Source organism: Sarcophilus harrisii, chromosome 2 (genome assembly GCF_902635505.1).
Source record: "Sarcophilus harrisii chromosome 2, mSarHar1.11, whole genome shotgun sequence".
In the NCBI taxonomy this organism is placed as follows: domain Eukaryota; kingdom Metazoa; phylum Chordata; class Mammalia; order Dasyuromorphia; family Dasyuridae; genus Sarcophilus; species Sarcophilus harrisii.
The window spans coordinates 202,844,080-202,860,551 of record NC_045427.1 but is presented as its reverse complement, the minus strand read 5'-3'; the positions used below and the strand labels follow the sequence as shown (position 1 = coordinate 202,860,551).

General features: G+C 35.1%; 1 protein-coding gene across 3 annotated transcripts in view; it reads right to left on the bottom strand.

The window, feature by feature from the left end:
- Window positions 1-16,472, bottom strand: part of CRIM1 (cysteine rich transmembrane BMP regulator 1) — a 223,389-nt gene that overhangs the window by 20,763 nt on the left and 186,154 nt on the right. For 2 of the 3 annotated variants that reach the window (XM_031951261.1, XM_031951262.1), the window contains 2 exons: window positions 15,426-15,641; window positions 11,757-11,978 (listed from right to left, as the gene is read on the bottom strand). In XM_031951261.1, the coding sequence (XP_031807121.1) occupies window positions 11,757-11,978; window positions 15,426-15,641 (438 nt within the window). The remainder of the gene's footprint in view (window positions 1-11,756; window positions 11,979-15,425; window positions 15,642-16,472) is intronic. The other variant, XM_031951263.1, reaches the window with a different exon arrangement.

The window sequence follows — 16,472 nt, the reverse complement described above, 5'->3', positions numbered from 1 at the left end:
ATCCTCTATGGAGCAGAACATTCACACCAATGAGATGATGGATTAATCGAATTATCAAGTAAATATTTAGACTTTCCTACTTTGAAGAAGGCTAGCTAGGTGGGTAAAGGACCAGGTCTGGGGTCAGAAAGATCTCAATTCAAATCCTAGGCTCAGAAACATTTTACCTGTATGACCTATGGCAAGTCACTTAACTCTCTTTGCCTCACTTTCCTCATCTATAAAAATGAGCCAGAAAAAGAAATGGCAAATCATTCTAGTATCTTTGCAAAACAAAAAACAAAACATCGACCCCCAAAAAACAAAACCCCAAAGAAGTAATAAAAAGTTAGATACAACTGAAAACTATCAAATAATTTTGAAAAAAAAGGAAGGAAACAAGTATTCATTAAGTGCTTACTATGTGCCAAGTGTTGTGTTAAATATTTGGGATGCAAATATAAGCACATAGGAAACAATTCCTGCTTTCAAGGCTCTAGCTAACATGAGAAGAAACAGAACTAAAGACCTTGAAAGATTAAGCTTGCCAACTGATACACTGTCTTTTTAAAAAATCAATAAGGAAAAAAATAGGATGAAAAATTTCTTCTAAGAAAAATTATTCTAATTTTTTGTTTCAATTTATATCCCTGGTTCTTCTAATGCAAATGGGGAAGATACAGAAAAAAAAACCCTCCACTTTTATTTCCTTGATTTTTCTTTTGCCTGGGAAGAATTTTGTAGAGAATTCTCCTAAAAAAAGCTATGGAGGTGTGACAAGGACCCGTCAGAAGTTGAAGATTTGTCCCCTCGGTGGGCATTTAAAAAAATGTGTCACAGACTCTAATACTCCCTTTTACCCCTAATTGTTGAAATTTCAGTATTGATTTTTAAGTCAGAGAGCTCAAATGTGTACATTTAAAAACAATTTTTGTAGGAAGGAGACCTCATCATACAACACACACTACTACAAATCTAATGTTAAGTTACAGAATGTGGCTACCTTTCAACCACGGAATGCAGACATATCATGAGGGAATAATCTTTCACTTCTGATTGTGGTAGATACAAGGAGGGAGGAAACATGAAATCTTAACTCAGACTTAATTGACTTCTCCAACTGTTTTTTATGTATTCATTTCCTTAGTGAGTTTTAAAAAATCATTTTTTTTCTACCTTAAATGTACCATGATTATTTTTTGTTGGAAAAGAAAGGATGTTTGTCAAGGTTGAACTTCATTTTTACTCCTGAATTGTTTTTACTAATTATACTAGAAAGCTAATTAACTGTTGTGAAAAAGCAAAAATAAATAAACTACACCAATCTCTTCCTCTATTAGTATCCAATTCAATACTTCAGGGTACATTGTAATAAAAACATTTCCTACTCGAGGCTGATTATATAAGGAAGAAAATAAATTAATACTTTAAAGTGGAATCCTTTTGGAATTAGAGATTCATCTTAGTACTGCCATTTTTTCTTTTTACTATAAGGTATGTGCCAAATAAAAATCACAATAACAATGTTTACCATGGTTGGCTTTTTTCCATTGCTTCATGGGGCAAACTCTTCCTTTTACTGATACTGTAGAGTATGAATAAAATGCTGACATTAAAGGAGATAAGGACCTAATGTGAAAACAACTCCCAGGGATGAAGTTAGGCAGTCCTGAAAATTGCACTGGCTCTTTCAAATCCTACGGGTGTAATTCAGAACCCTAAGGCAATAATTTTCTACATTCTCAGAGGTGGCCCTAAAAAAGGATAAAAATTCTTATTTCTGAAGAACACTGTCAAAAATAAGTCAGTTTGGTTTCCAATGTTAGGGTCTTTAAAAGGGGGGATAGTTTTTCAAATCTGCTTTTGTATAGTCTTGTATATAAATAAATGCTTAATGGTTTTATAAAAGTTTATCATTTATTACTGCTAATAATATCCCATATATTTTGTATCATTTGTTATTGCAAATAATATCCCATATATTTTGATTTCATAAATATGACCAGAGAGATCCTTTATCTTTATCATGTGACTGGCACATCTTCCTTCTGTTTGAATATTTAAGATTAGAGAAGTAGGGATTTAAGTAATATTTCAGTGGACTAATTTGGCTTTAGTTTGGTCACAACATAAAACTAATTATTAGGTAGAAAAAAAGAAGAAATTTCATCAGGAATGAGACATGATTAGTCTAGACAGGTACAAAATTTGTATGTTATACAGTATATTTACTGTATTCTCTTTGCTTTTGGAGAGAATGAATGAACACATTCCTATTCACTGAAGAGTAAGAAAGTCACATCATTAAAGAATAAAAAACAGTCTTCTTTTTTAAAAGAACCTACTATGTGAAGAGCATTCTGCTAGGTCTTCAAGGTGTATATATATATATATATATATATATATATATAGCACTATTCAAGAAATGCAAAATGAGAGCTGTTAGGAAAGGCTGTACTACTGTAGGGATCATGGAAGGCTTAGTAAGTTAGAATTTATATATAATGGGTAGGAATCTGACAAATGAAAAGAGACAGAAAAAATTTCAAGCATAAAGAACAGACTGAAGGGTAGATATAGGAGCACATGCCTATAGTCACTATAACTAAAAAGGCACTGTCTCTGTCTTATATGTGTGTTATATCATCTCAGGAAAGCAAAAGCTTCTTGAGGGCAGGGACTGTTTCATTTGTATCCTCAGTGCCCAATAGAGTTAAGATATACTTGTTGAATTGAAGACCAAAGAGAAAAAAAAAATCTGAAGTTTACTTGTTCCTTAGATATTTATGTAGACAACTGTAAACCACAATGTATGGGCACTACATTAACTTGTCTCAAATGACCTCTTTGGAGAATGAAATGTAAACTGAACATAGTTAAGCCATATTAAGATTAATTTAGACACTCACAATTCTGTCATCTAAAAATATAGTTCTTCCCCTCACAAATGTCATGCCATTGTAATTTCAATTGTATGAAGCCTTCTATGACAAATTTGATAAATATTTGCTGCTTTGCTATGAAGACTGTACTTAGTAGATAACAGAACATAAAAATTCTTTCAAAGAAAGAATAAACAAAACAATTATTTATCCAAATACAGAAAGTGAAGTTACAATGCTATTATCTAAATTGATCTCTTTTTCATTATGATAATACATCAAAACTTTATCTAAATTATTGTGAAAATGGCCTGAGTTTTCTTTTCAAGACTTTCATAGCTGGACAAGAGGTACAGAGGGAACCTTTTCTGTTTTCTTCAATTCACTTTTTTGGGACATGAAATCATTTATCCTCTTTTGATGAGTCTATGCCTCAGAGTCCAATTAGTTTAGCCACTTTCTTTTACAGATGAATAAACTGAGGTCCAGAAAAACCAAGATAGCTTTCTTCAACATTCACTGAAAAAGCAGTTTCCAAGAATAGGATGAGTATTAGGTCCATTTTGAAGGTGAGTGACTGGAACATTTAACTGAGGCTTCAAAAATTACAAGCTTCTCTGAATTAACAAGAGAAATGTTCCCCTTCTTTCACAGAGAGAACTGGCTTCAAAATCACAATGACCTATGTTCAAATTTTTATCTCTGACTCATCCTAGTTATGTGACTACGGGCAAATCATTTAACCTCTAAGGGCCCCAATAAACTTTCTAAGAATTCTAAGTTGCAGAACAGTTGATGATTTGCAATGTTAGAGAGAAGTTTCCTCATAGAAAATTCCCTATACTAATGAACTCACAGGTTCCTTCTCATTGCCCCAAAAGTCATATTATTATAGATCTTGTTAAAGTTTTATGCATGATTACTTTTACCTGTTTGGTGTACTTCTGTATACCAAAAGCAAAATAACAATGATTTGTGTTTCACCCTCTTTCATGGATAAAAATTTTTAAAGCCCTTCAGAATCCCGAATTCTTAGTTCCACAACACCAAATGAAGGGCACATTTCCCAGTCTTAATCCTTCACTCTGAGCACTGTGTCAGCAGAGACACTGAATGATACATCACACAGTTTATCAACCAATGCATCAATGTCTACTCCCTGTCAACTGGTAATCATGTGAAAGCGAATGTCAATATAAAGGAGGAGGAAAGAAAAGAGATCTAGTAATGTTAAAGCATGGAGGACAATGGGAATATTTTTTTAAAAATTGTATAAAATAAAACAGGGAAGCTAAGCAAAAGTGAGAGCAAGAATTATGTCTCTCCATATCCTGGGTTTCACAGCAGAGTTTTCTCTATTCCCCCAACTGCTGGTCCTGTTCTTGCACATACCTTACCCACCCATTTTACAGTACAAGTGACCCTGGAAACTCTCCTGGGGCCTTCTAACTTTTCAGCTAAGTCATTTGAGGGGCTTAAGATGCAAGTTATACTTTTTACATATGGCTGATGTTTGTATAAGCTTCCAAAGGAAAGAAGGGCTCCTTATTACAACTATTTGATACCTTGGTCTCAATGTAGTACATGTTCACATTCCCACCTGACTAAAAAAAGAAGCCACATGCAAATGACAGCAGCAGCCTTCCCACAGCCTGATTGCTACTGCTAGCCTCCCTGCTGATCAAGCTGTCGCCTTCATATAATGACTGTAGCTGACACCCAAGATAATGGGCATATTCACAGCAGAGCCTCTCACTATGTCAACTAGGATTGCTATAATTTTATTTGCACAGCAGGAACTGGGAAGGGATGCTGGAGTGAGAAGAAGGGGAGCTGCTTTGGAGAACAGGGAGTTTTTTGCTAAGGTATTTGAGATTTGGGACTAATAACTCAAAAGGAAGAAAAAAGAAAGGGATGAAGAAAAAAAGAAGAAAAGGAAGAAGAGAGAAGAGAAAGAAGGAGGGAAAGAAAAAGAGAAAAACAAAGAAACAACTCAATTACACACAGTTCATATATGTCATGACAACTCAAGATGAGCTTGAAAGCTAGCATATTTTATAAGAATCAGTGTCTTTTTTCACTCTCTAAACTTTAGAAAGAAAAAAGCATATTACCTACTTGAGACAATTCCTGACATTCAAATCTCTCTACCATTAGTAATTATAACATATACTGTAGTTTGGAACCAAGATTAATAGATCTTTAAGGAAATATCGAAGGACTAATAGGAGTCAAGCAATAGAGCCTTTCTACTTAGATATGTTGTCATTACATATGTCATAGTTCCTTTCTCTAGAAATTACAAAGAAACAAGCCAAAACATTATGAATTTCTGGGATGGGATTAGCCAATGAAAGGAACATGATAGCATTGAAAGGCAATGATGCCTGAAAGCATCATTCTAATACTGAATGGCATTGATGCTCTGGCTTTCCATGACGCATCTTCTTAACACCTCTATAAATCCTCAGGATTGCTGAACTTTATCTAGATAAGTCTGGGTCATCTAAACTGATTTTCACAACCACAATGTCACATGTGATAAAGAAAAGATGATGAGAAAGGTCAGTTGAGATGTGGGCTGAGGTACACTATTGGAATCTTAGCCACAAATTTAACAGTTTTTAAGTACTTTAAAAATTCCTGATAGAGAAATTATACTTTGTCTTTGTTGAGACTAATACTGACGTTATATAACAAAGTGATGTACTAGAATCTGATCTATATACTAAATAGATTCATGGTAATCACTATCCAAGAAGCTATGGAATTATACTCAACAGAAAGCACAGATGTTTTCATTTTAAGAAAATATATTGGAGAGTTTTCTCAGAAAACTGAGGGGAAAATTCTCTTAGAAAAACAAAGGGGAAAGTGGTTCTAACATCAAAAAAAATTATGACCTTTAAAAATGCACTATGTAATACTTCAAAGATCCATCTGTACCTTGGATGAAAGATTGGTTATAAACCACATTGTTTTTACTCCTAAGATAGTAAACTGAATCAAAATTAAAATCAGCAAATGTATCAATAAGACCATTTTCCAGAAGATGTCTATATGAGAGACTGATTGACAGAGATAACCCTAAAGAAAAACAATCTAACAAGATGATGATACTGCCTAATAGAAGGATTTAATTTAAGGAACAGAAATCACCTATACACATTAGGCAAGTAGGTTATGTATGTAGTAGTTGAAGAGAAGTACAGGAAGGCCATTATAATCTCAGAGTTAATGAAGTTGTGCATGGTCTTTTGCTCAATAGGAAGTATCCAACAGCTAACTGGATATGACTGATTTATAAGCAAAAGCAAATCATCTTAGTGTTTCATCCACAGAAGAGCTCAAAATTGCAATTACTCAATGAGGGGGAAAACAACTACTGCTATTTTTCATTTCTATAATGCTTTTAGGTTTACCCAAGTACTTAACTTTCAACAATCCAAGAAAGTAAATATGGTAACTCATAATCCAGTACAGTACAAACTGCTTTTGTTTTTGTAAGCCTAGGTCCTCACACAATACCTAGTATACTGCAAGCACTTAATACATTAAAAGTTGGTTGGAACTGATCTCTACTTGATCAGTGAGGAAACAGAGATTCAAAGAAACTGAATGACTTCCTGTGTTCACACAGCTATGGAATGTCACAGCCAACATTCAAACTTGGTTCTTCTGACTCCAAGTCTAGAAATTTTCCCACACATTATACATAAGCAGAAATGACTAAAACTTTTAAATTTTTTATTCCAAGTTATTGTAATTATTGTAACTTTTAAATAACTTCATTAATTAAGACTATTCACAAGAGAAAGTGGTAAATTTTACTGATAATTTGGAACTGTTCAAACCTCTAGAACTTTAGGATGATATCACCTCTTATAATTAAAAAAATCCATTAAACTCTCTAAATCATAATTCTCCTTTAAAATGGTTTTTTTTCACCCTTTTCTGTTTAGATTTTTATGCTTCTCTTAGGTCCTGTGTCTGAAGATCAAATTTTCTGTTTAGTTCTAGTTTCTTCAATAGAAATGATTAAAAGTGCCCTACTTTATTGAAGATCCATCTCCTCTCACCTGAAAGATGATGTTTAGTCTCTCTGGGTGGCTGATTCTTGGCTGTAATCCAAGGTCTTTTGTTTTCTGGAATATGATATTCCAGGCCCTCCAATCCTTTATTGTAGATGCTGTCAAATACTGGGTAAGTCTGACTGGGACTCCTCTACACTTGGAATTGTATTTTTTCCCCCCTGGCAGCCTGCAGTATTTTTTCCTTGAGATTATAGTTCTGGAGTTTTGCAACAATGTTTCTTGGAGTTTTCCTTGGGGGAATCTTTTTCTCCAGATAATTGATGGATTCTTTCAACGACTATTTTGCCCTCTGATTCTAGTATATAAGGGTGGTTTTCCTTGATGATTTCTTGAAGAATGCTTTCCAAGGCTCTTTATTTGGTCATGGACTTTAGATAGTACAATAATTTTTAAATTGTCTTTCCTGGACCTATTTTCCAGTTCAGCTATTTTTCCAATGAATTATTTTTACATTTTCTTCCAGCTTTTCAATATTTTTAGTTTGTGTGACTGATTTTTGATGTCTCATGGAGTCATTAGCTTCCATTTGCTCTGTTTGAGTTTTTAATGTATAATTTTCTTCAGTGAGCTTTTGTATCTTCTTTTCCATTTGATTAAGTCTACTTTTAAAGGTGGTACTTTCTTCAGTAGATTTAAAAAAAAAAACTGGCCAACTGATTTTTTAAAGGAATTGATGTCTTCAGTCAATTTTTGTCCTTCCTTTTCAAAGTTGTTGATTCTCTCTTGCGGACTTATTTCTTTTCCTATATTTTTTCCTACCTCTTTTATTTGACTTACGATCCTTTATGAGCTCTTCCAAGAAGCCTCTTTTGGCTTGAGATCAATTCATGTCCTATTTTGAGGTTTTGTACGTAGGAATTTTTGTCCTCTCCTGAGTTGGTGTTTTGGTCTTTGCTGTCACCAAAAGTAGTTTTCTATGGTCAAGGTTCTTTTCTGTTTCTTGCTCATTTACTTTCTTTCTTTCCCATACTTCATGACTTTTAAAGTGAGTTCTGTTCCTGGGCTACAGGGAGGCTCTGTCCCAAACTTCTTGTACAGCTTTGAGCCTTGGCTTTCAGCACAGGAGCCCCTTGTGTTTGGCGACTTACACAGCAGGGGGGTAGTTCTTCCTATTGTTGTCTGGTTCCCCTGGCTGGGAGAGATTTGCCTTCTGCGCTGGGACTGGAGGCTGCCCCACTAGTCTACTTTGCAACTGTTATACTGAGCCAGGATAGAGGATTTCAGTTGCTGATGTACTATGATTAGAACCCTCCCACTAGCTTTCCCAGACACCTGAGCTGGGCTGAGCATCCCTTTTGCTCCAGTGAGACTGGCCTTTCTTGAAGTCCTTCAAACCCCTCCTAGGGCTGGAGAGTGATTTCATTCCATCTCTTTGTAGGCTTTGTCATTTCAGACTCTGTTCAGAGGATTGGTTTCAAGTGATTTTCCTAAGTTATAATTCTCAAGTCATTTATATATGAAATATTTTTTGCTATCTGTCTAGTGTATGCCTTGACTAATTGAGATAAGTTTTGCCTATGGCTGTTCTGCTTCTACACAGTAAAATTAAGTATGTATCACGACTTATAAATCTTATTATTATGAGGGTTTACTGCTTCTGGGACTGTGGGAATATTAGTTAATTCTTTGGGAGCTACTATTTGCTTATGGTGGCAGTTACGACATAATAGAACTTGGAATTAAGATTTGGGTTCATGCTTTGCTTGTAACACTGACTGTATTGCTTGCCAAGTCACATAACCTCTGTGCTTCAAGAATTTTTTAAGGAATGGTCACAGATTATGGTTTGTGTTGGGGGGAGGAGTTCCATTCTCTCAAGTTCCCCACACAGATCCTTTGTCCTGACTGTCTATTAGGTCTAGAATGCTTTCAGTTACAAACCCTGATCATTTTACATTTAGATTATTGTAATACCCTGCTTCTGGGTCTACCTGCTTCAAGACCCCTCTCCACTCAAATCTATCCTTCATTCAGTCATCAATGTGATTTTTCTAAAGCACATATTGAACCACATTGCTCCTTTACTCAATAAATTGCAGTGGCTCCCTATTGTCTCCAGGATCAAATACAAAAACCTGTTTGGTGTACAAAGCCCTTCTTAAACCAAAACCCCTATTTTTCCAGTCTTATGGCTTACTCCCCACTATGTACTCTTTGATACGGTGATACAGGATTCCTTGAAGAAGACACTTCATCTCTCAACATTTTTTCTGGTATCCTCCATTTCTGTAATGATATTCTTCATCTTTGTTTTCACGATTTCTTTAAGTGCCAACTAAAACCTATTTTCTACAGGAAGCCTTTTCCAGTTTGTCTAAATTCTGGTGTCTTTCCTCTTATAGCTTTTCTCCTCATTTTGTAAATAGGTTATTTGTACAAATTTCTTAGTCCCCTCTATCAGATTGTGAGCTCCTTGAGGGCAGGGGTTTTGCCTCTTTTTGTATCCTCTCCACTTAGTATGTCTAGCATATAGCAAGAGCTTAATAAATATTTGTTGACTAACATTTTTGTTTTGCAATTAATCAATAATTTCCTTATCCTATTCCTCTTTTTTAACTTTAATTTCCTTTGTAGGTTTAATGTGATCAGAAGTTAATGACAGTGGGTGATCAGATAAGTCTTTTGTCCATATGGACCATATATTATGGCTTGTAAGAATGAAAGTAGTTTTCAAAAATATCAAAGAGATGCCAGAAAATGGCAGATATATTAATAAAAACAGGCTTACTAGTTGTAATCTACACGGTGAATTCAAATATGGCCTCAGAAATTTGACACTTAACTAGCTGTGTGACACTGGGCAAGCCACTTTATTCCAATTGCTTTGGGGGAAAAAAAGAATGCACAGAAATTAGCTTTTTTTTTCAGTCCAAAACATTTCTTAGTCATACTGTTTTTCATGTGCCTGCATGATTCTTCTATATCCCAAGTTTCTGTCATCAGAAATATTGGATTTGGTTTTTCCTTTGCATCCAAGTCACAAAAGGCAATGTGTCCACTGCTTCACTTAAAACAACAACAATCAAAAAAGAACGAAGTAAATTGAGCTAAGATACCTCATTAAGATCTAACTTCTGTCACCTACTAGCTGTGTGATCCCAGGCAAGTCACTTAACTTCTATCTGCCTCAGTTTCTCATCTATAAAAAATGGGAATAATACCCTCAACCTCACGGGGCTATTGTTAAGATAAATTGAGAATATTTATAAAATGCTTTATGAACCTTAAAATGTGATATAAATGCTAGCTATTAGCATGCCTGATCAAGGTGATCTTAATGGGCAAATGTAAAGTCTGAAGAAATGGTGGCAAGAATATCAGAAAATAGAGGTATCCCTTGAGAAATGGTGATCAACCTTCCAGTTCTATTTCTTTCATCCTATCAAGAATCAGAATTGTCGGATAATTTTGTGGCCAGAAAGGCTACATCTTGTTCTTCAAGTATTATCCTAAAGGCATGTGGGTATGCCAAATCATACTCACGTTAATGACGTGAGACGAAGATGATAGAGCTTGCCTTCATTTCAGAACATCACAACCTATCTACTCTGATCTACTATGGATCTGAAGGACCCATCATACCACATTCTATAAACTTACACATATTATCTCTCAGGTGACTTTGCAGCCAGAAAAATTTCCTAGTCAAAGAAACAAATGTGTTAAGTTTAGAGGATGGCCTTCTTTTTTTTTTTTTTTTTTTTAAAGTTTCTATTGGTCCAATTTCACCAGAAAGGCCCATAAAATTGATGGAGTCCCTCTAGATTTCAGAATAATCTGTATTCCCTGCAATTAGGAATGGTTGTTGCAGAGACCACTGAATCTTCTGCATGTTTCCTTTCCTGATTTTCAGGAAATTATTAATAAGATGGGGAATGCATTACAAGTTCTTGGTCATGAGAGCCCAGTATAATGTAATATTCTACCAGACAGGTACGGTTTTGTTTTTATTTGCCTAACACAATTTCTTGTACATAGTAGGGGCTTGAAAGGTATTTATTGAATTGAATTCAATCAGGGAACTGAGGTAGAAAAAAAATAGTAGTCAGAATATGAAAAGAAGATTAAAATGATGGTTAACTGTTTTCTATATTAGCACTATTTTCACTTATTATATTCCCATGGATAATATAAGCTTCTACTAAAATCTAATTTATGTGAGGTGGTCCTGGATTTTTAAAGGCTTGCTAATACAATCTCTACTAAAAGTCTATTAAGCTGGAAAAATTTTGAATGTCAGGCTGGTAACAGCCTGGATGCCTGCTGGTCAAGGACCAGATTAGCTAAATTCACAGTGGCTCATCCCACGAAGACTGGCTACCAGATAATGAATGCTTTTGATCCTGGGAACTTATAAATGCTGTGTGGAAGGGAGAGTGGCTGTGATCTGTATTGGTATAAGGAATACTCACACCAATAAATCATGAATCTTTGGATGGGTGGAAATACATATTGCAATACTTCTCTCAGGAAGAGAAGGCCACAATGTGGTATTCATCCTAGAAGTATTTCTTGGATGGAAAAAGGAATTTCTGAAAAATGAAGCTCCAAGTCCAGAAATAGCAAAAAAGGACATAAGCAGATCTCAAACTCCTCAAACTACAGTGACATTCTGAGAGAGCACATCTTAGATTCCTCCTGGTAACACTGTTTCTCAAGGAAATTCTTCCAGTTTTTTCTCTGATTGGGATCCCCAATTCTATTCTGTTTTGTATGAAGTGCCAACTGCTCAAACCAATAACCGGAATAGGTCAATAGCTTCTAATATATTTTCAAAAGACTTTTTTTTTCTTTGTCTTACCTATGCAGTAGGGACAACACTGGCCTTTTCTCAAAACAGGTCTTTCACAGGAGACTGAAGGGCAAGACTCAGAGTAACAGCTAATCATGCTATCCATACATATGCAGCTGGTACAAACATCGGGTTTCCACGACTCAGCTGCCAGGAAAATGTCCCCTTCATCATTTTTGCAGTAACTAGGCATGCTCTCATTATTTGATGAGGAAGGCTGAAGAGGTTCATCTGGAAAAATGGACACACAAGTCAGCAGGGAAAATAAGAGGATGCAGGCCACTAATGGTGCTACATAAAGAGTCTTCTTTACTCTGCCTGACAAAGACTGGGGCCAATATTTAGGTCTCTGAGTATACATCTTAAAAAGCATATTCAAATAATAAAACAGAAAGGCCTGAAAAGACAATTTATCTGGATTTTCAGGTCATCAGATGGTCAAGAAGAACTAACTTCCAAGTTTAGATGTGAACCCTTTAGGTGACAGAAAATCTAAATTACTGAGGAGGGGGGCAAATAAAGAGAGGTATATGTAGCCTATAGAAGCTTAGTATCTCCTATTACTTGAGAAAGAGAAGAGAAAACTACTGGAGAACAAAGCTGCAATGTTTTCTCCTGGTCTAATTTCTTTAATATCTGTGGTGATTATAATTATCTAATTTTCCATTTAAATCCTCCTCAGATGCCTTATTGTGACATGTCTGTGATCCCTAGATTCTCCAAGGCTATGCCGGAGAAGCAGAAATTTTTTCAGGTTCCAGAAAGATGGCAAGCTCAGCAATAATTCACATGTCTGCTGTTTAAGGACCAGTATCATCAAGGCAGGAGAGATTCATCCAAGAGAAGATGGTCATCTGGGGATGAATCTTTTTCAGTCACAGCAGCCTTCAGATGAAGGATATCTTCTAAGGCACAAAAAGCTTGTGGTATATGAGAACATAAGTTGCAACACCAAAGAGACCCCAGATCCTGTCATTTTTGAGGTGCAGTGACAGGACATTGCATGCTTGCAGAGAATATCACACACAAAGGGTTTGTACAGAGACCATGCTGTTTATGGTTGACTGAAGTTTGCAGGATGTTTCCTCCAAAAGTAGAAATCGGACCAGGATAAAGCATTGAAAGGTCTAATTCAAATGAGCATTCTGGATCCCAAAATCATAGATTTCTAGCTGGAAAGGACCTCTGAGTTAAATCTTGTCAGGAAAAGAATTTGAATCTGTACAACAGATACTGATGAATAGGAGTACTTCCAACTGCTATTAATACCTAAAAGTCTAGGGATTATTCTGATGAATAAACCAAGGGTCAAGCTTATTCCTAATAAGAAACCTCTAAGCAACAAAAAACACATTTCCTCATTGGAAATAAGAATATATGAACATATAATCTAAAGAGGTAGACTGTTTATCATAGTTCTTTTGAAGGCTCATATTCATAGCTGATTCTAATTCAATCAAGAGCTGAAACACTTAAATTAAGTGAAAGGAGATGAATTGTTACTGCAATAGTGCAACCTTAATTCACATTTTCTCTGCAAAATAGTTCCATACTACTGGACAGTTGTTACTTGTCCTGAGGAGTTGTATCCTTCTGGATCCTCCCTATGGGAAGAATGGGTCAAGAAAGGAACCATTAGAATATATTTCTGCCCAATTCTATTAGATTCAAGTGGGAAGGGGATTAAGTTTTAGGTACTAATGCCGGAGAAAAGAATAGGGTCCAGAGAACGGAAATATTTCATGGAGTTCACCACTATGTCCACATTTTCCTTTTGCCTCAGATATAGAGATCTGATAAAAAGAAGTAGAAGATTTGAACATCTTTCTCAATAGACCTTCTCAGCCACTTTTCTTTGGGAAGGGGGTGGAGAAGAGTAGAAATTGTTCGTTATTGTCAAAAGGATCATTTCTTTGTCTGAGGACTGAATACTGCTTTATTTTAATAGTTGGTAATTTTTCCCCCCATTGGTGGGAAGTCACTGATGTCACTGATGATGCTTGTCAAACCTGGATCCTACAACTCACCACTATACTTTTGTGAACTAAGAAGTTAAAATAAAATGAAACATAACTCAAAAACTTAGTGAGGAGTCATACTTCACCCTAAGCTTATCTCAGTACTCAATAGAAGTGATAAAATGGGCACACAGTGAGTGAAAAAGAATAAGAAAAAGAGCCAGAATGACTATTTGCAAGGAAAGTGAAACTCTCAAAGTCAGAGAAAAGATCAAAAGTGAAAATACTACTCTGTTGTTCATGATGGAGCACAAAGCTGAAGAAGTCGAAGAAAAGAATGAAGAGTGAGATTTTTATTTCAACAAATACATAGTCCTTACAGAACATTAGCTGCAAATTTTATTTGGTCATCTCATTCACCAGAACTCCTCTATTCACTACCTCCACAAAGACCCTCATTCTTTTATCTTTCCATATACTTACTTGATTTACATCTTACACTTTTCTACTCTCTACTTTGTTTCATTCTTTACATTCTATAGCCCATGTCCTCCCAAAACTAAAAAGAGAAAAAAAACAAAAACTAGGTAAAAAAGACAAAATCTAATCTAGACCTACTTGCTAATATTCAGGGAAAAAAAAGAATCTTACCAAACGCTTTCTGTTTGAACTTAAATTACATTAATTTTTAACCTTTCTTCAAGACTTAGGAGAGCACTTGATATCTTGCTTTATGAACATTCTACCTTGAATTATAATTAATTATATAACTATAGTTATTTATATCTTACTTTCATTATTATCATTGTTATCATTTTATTATTAGACAATAGACCTTGGGTGCTGTGGATAATTCTGACAACAAAAAATGTTGTTTAGACTATCCATCAAAAGTTAGCTTTCAATTTTGAATTAATATGCTAAGATGAACAAAGTTCTAAGTACTGACCCATGCATATGTTAAAAAGAAATTCTGAGAGGAAATAGAGTAAAAATAATTTGTTCTGTTACTTGATAAACTTAATAACAGAACAAAGGAGTTTATGGGTATTGTTCTTTAATAGAGAAAAGTTCAAACAACCTATGTTTAGAAGCTAAGTCCAGTTATAGCTAGGTTGATCAGACAAAAATTTCAAATTAATCATATATTCTTTTTATTTGCTATATCAAATTTTGTAGACTTTATCTAGAAATAACAGAGTAACTTTCTTAAATGATAATAAAAAAAGTTAAAGAAATTCCTTTGTTTTCATGTTAGCACAGTCATAAACCTAATATTTCTTTCAAAGGATTCAAAGTACCGTTTTTTAACATTCTAAGGATGGCAGAGCTATTCATCCAAAATGGAAACATAAAAGAAAATTTATATGAGTGAGACCATTCAAGATAAGCTAATGGCCTTATACTGGAAATTAAATATTTTGTGGGTCTGACATGTAGTAAGCAAGATAAATGGTAGTCATAAACATGATGATTTCTTCAATGTTACATTAATTCCAAGAAATAAATGTGAACCATAGAAAAGAATGCTTTGAGGAGGTAGGGTAATAGGCATCTTAATGCTCTCTAGCATTTGCATTTGACCTTGGTGCAAGTCCTTTTAAAAGTTACCTTTTTTTAAAAGCACTGATTTGACAACATCTCTAACCTGACCCTATTATTCTCAAATGGTTTAAAGGGCTACCAAGTTTGTCAGCAAGATGAAGTATACTCTGGTTACCTGTACACTGAGGGCAGCAGGAATCCTGGGTGCGGGAAGGAGTCTGGCAAAGAAGGGGAGGGCAAACTTCTGTTTCACACAACACACGGCCACTGTGACATGTACACTGGGTGCAAGAGTCGATATTCCATGTTTCTCCATCCACAAAATACTCTCCTCCAGGAGCATGGCAAATGGATGGGCTACTCAGCTCTGGTTTCTGAACCACAAATTCATCTGAGAAATCAAACAAAAGATCAAAACAAAATAGGTTATGAGAGAAGAAGTACAGTCTACAGGTTATTCTCAGCAATTCTTGAAGTTCCTGATGCTTTCCAACTCATGAGTCACAGTTTAGAGAAATGGTTGATAACATTTTAAACTTTTTTTTGATCAAGGAAAGAAAGAAATCAAAAATAGTAAAAAAAAAATCATGCATACTGGCAGACAGAGAGAGCAAAAGTTCCTTTCATCATATTTTTAAAAAGAGAGTAATTTATGATCCATCTTAGTAATAAGAGAATTAATGCCACAGATAAAATAACTTCTTCAAATAGCATTACACTAATCACTTATCACTTTCAAGAAATTGCAGAGGTGAACTGTGATTAACAAATCTTACAAAGAAATCAACTGTTTGGATCTTATATATAAACTTCCTAGAAAAAGTTCAGAGAATTTTGGCTCACTTTTTTTTTCATCCTATTCAATGCCCTGTGCACTCCATTAACTTTCAGAGAACTTGAGTTTCTGAAAACTTGGAAATACATCCTGTAATCAAATTGGGTACACCCAGATTAAGACTGCCTGCCAGAAAACTAAACAGGAATGTTCATGTTGAATCAATAGACAGAAAACTCATATTGAAGAGTAGATCTCTGTTCTAAGATACTATTGAAAGGCAAAAATTGAGAGGTTGTTGATAACTGCCATCATTCTCCAGCAGAAACAATTTTAGTCTTTTGTCTCTCAAATGAGATGATGATGATAGGGAGGAAATTCAATATTAGGAATATGTTGAAAGGTACTGAGAGTTGCCCTGCAGTTGTACTGAGGAGCTAAGAAGCC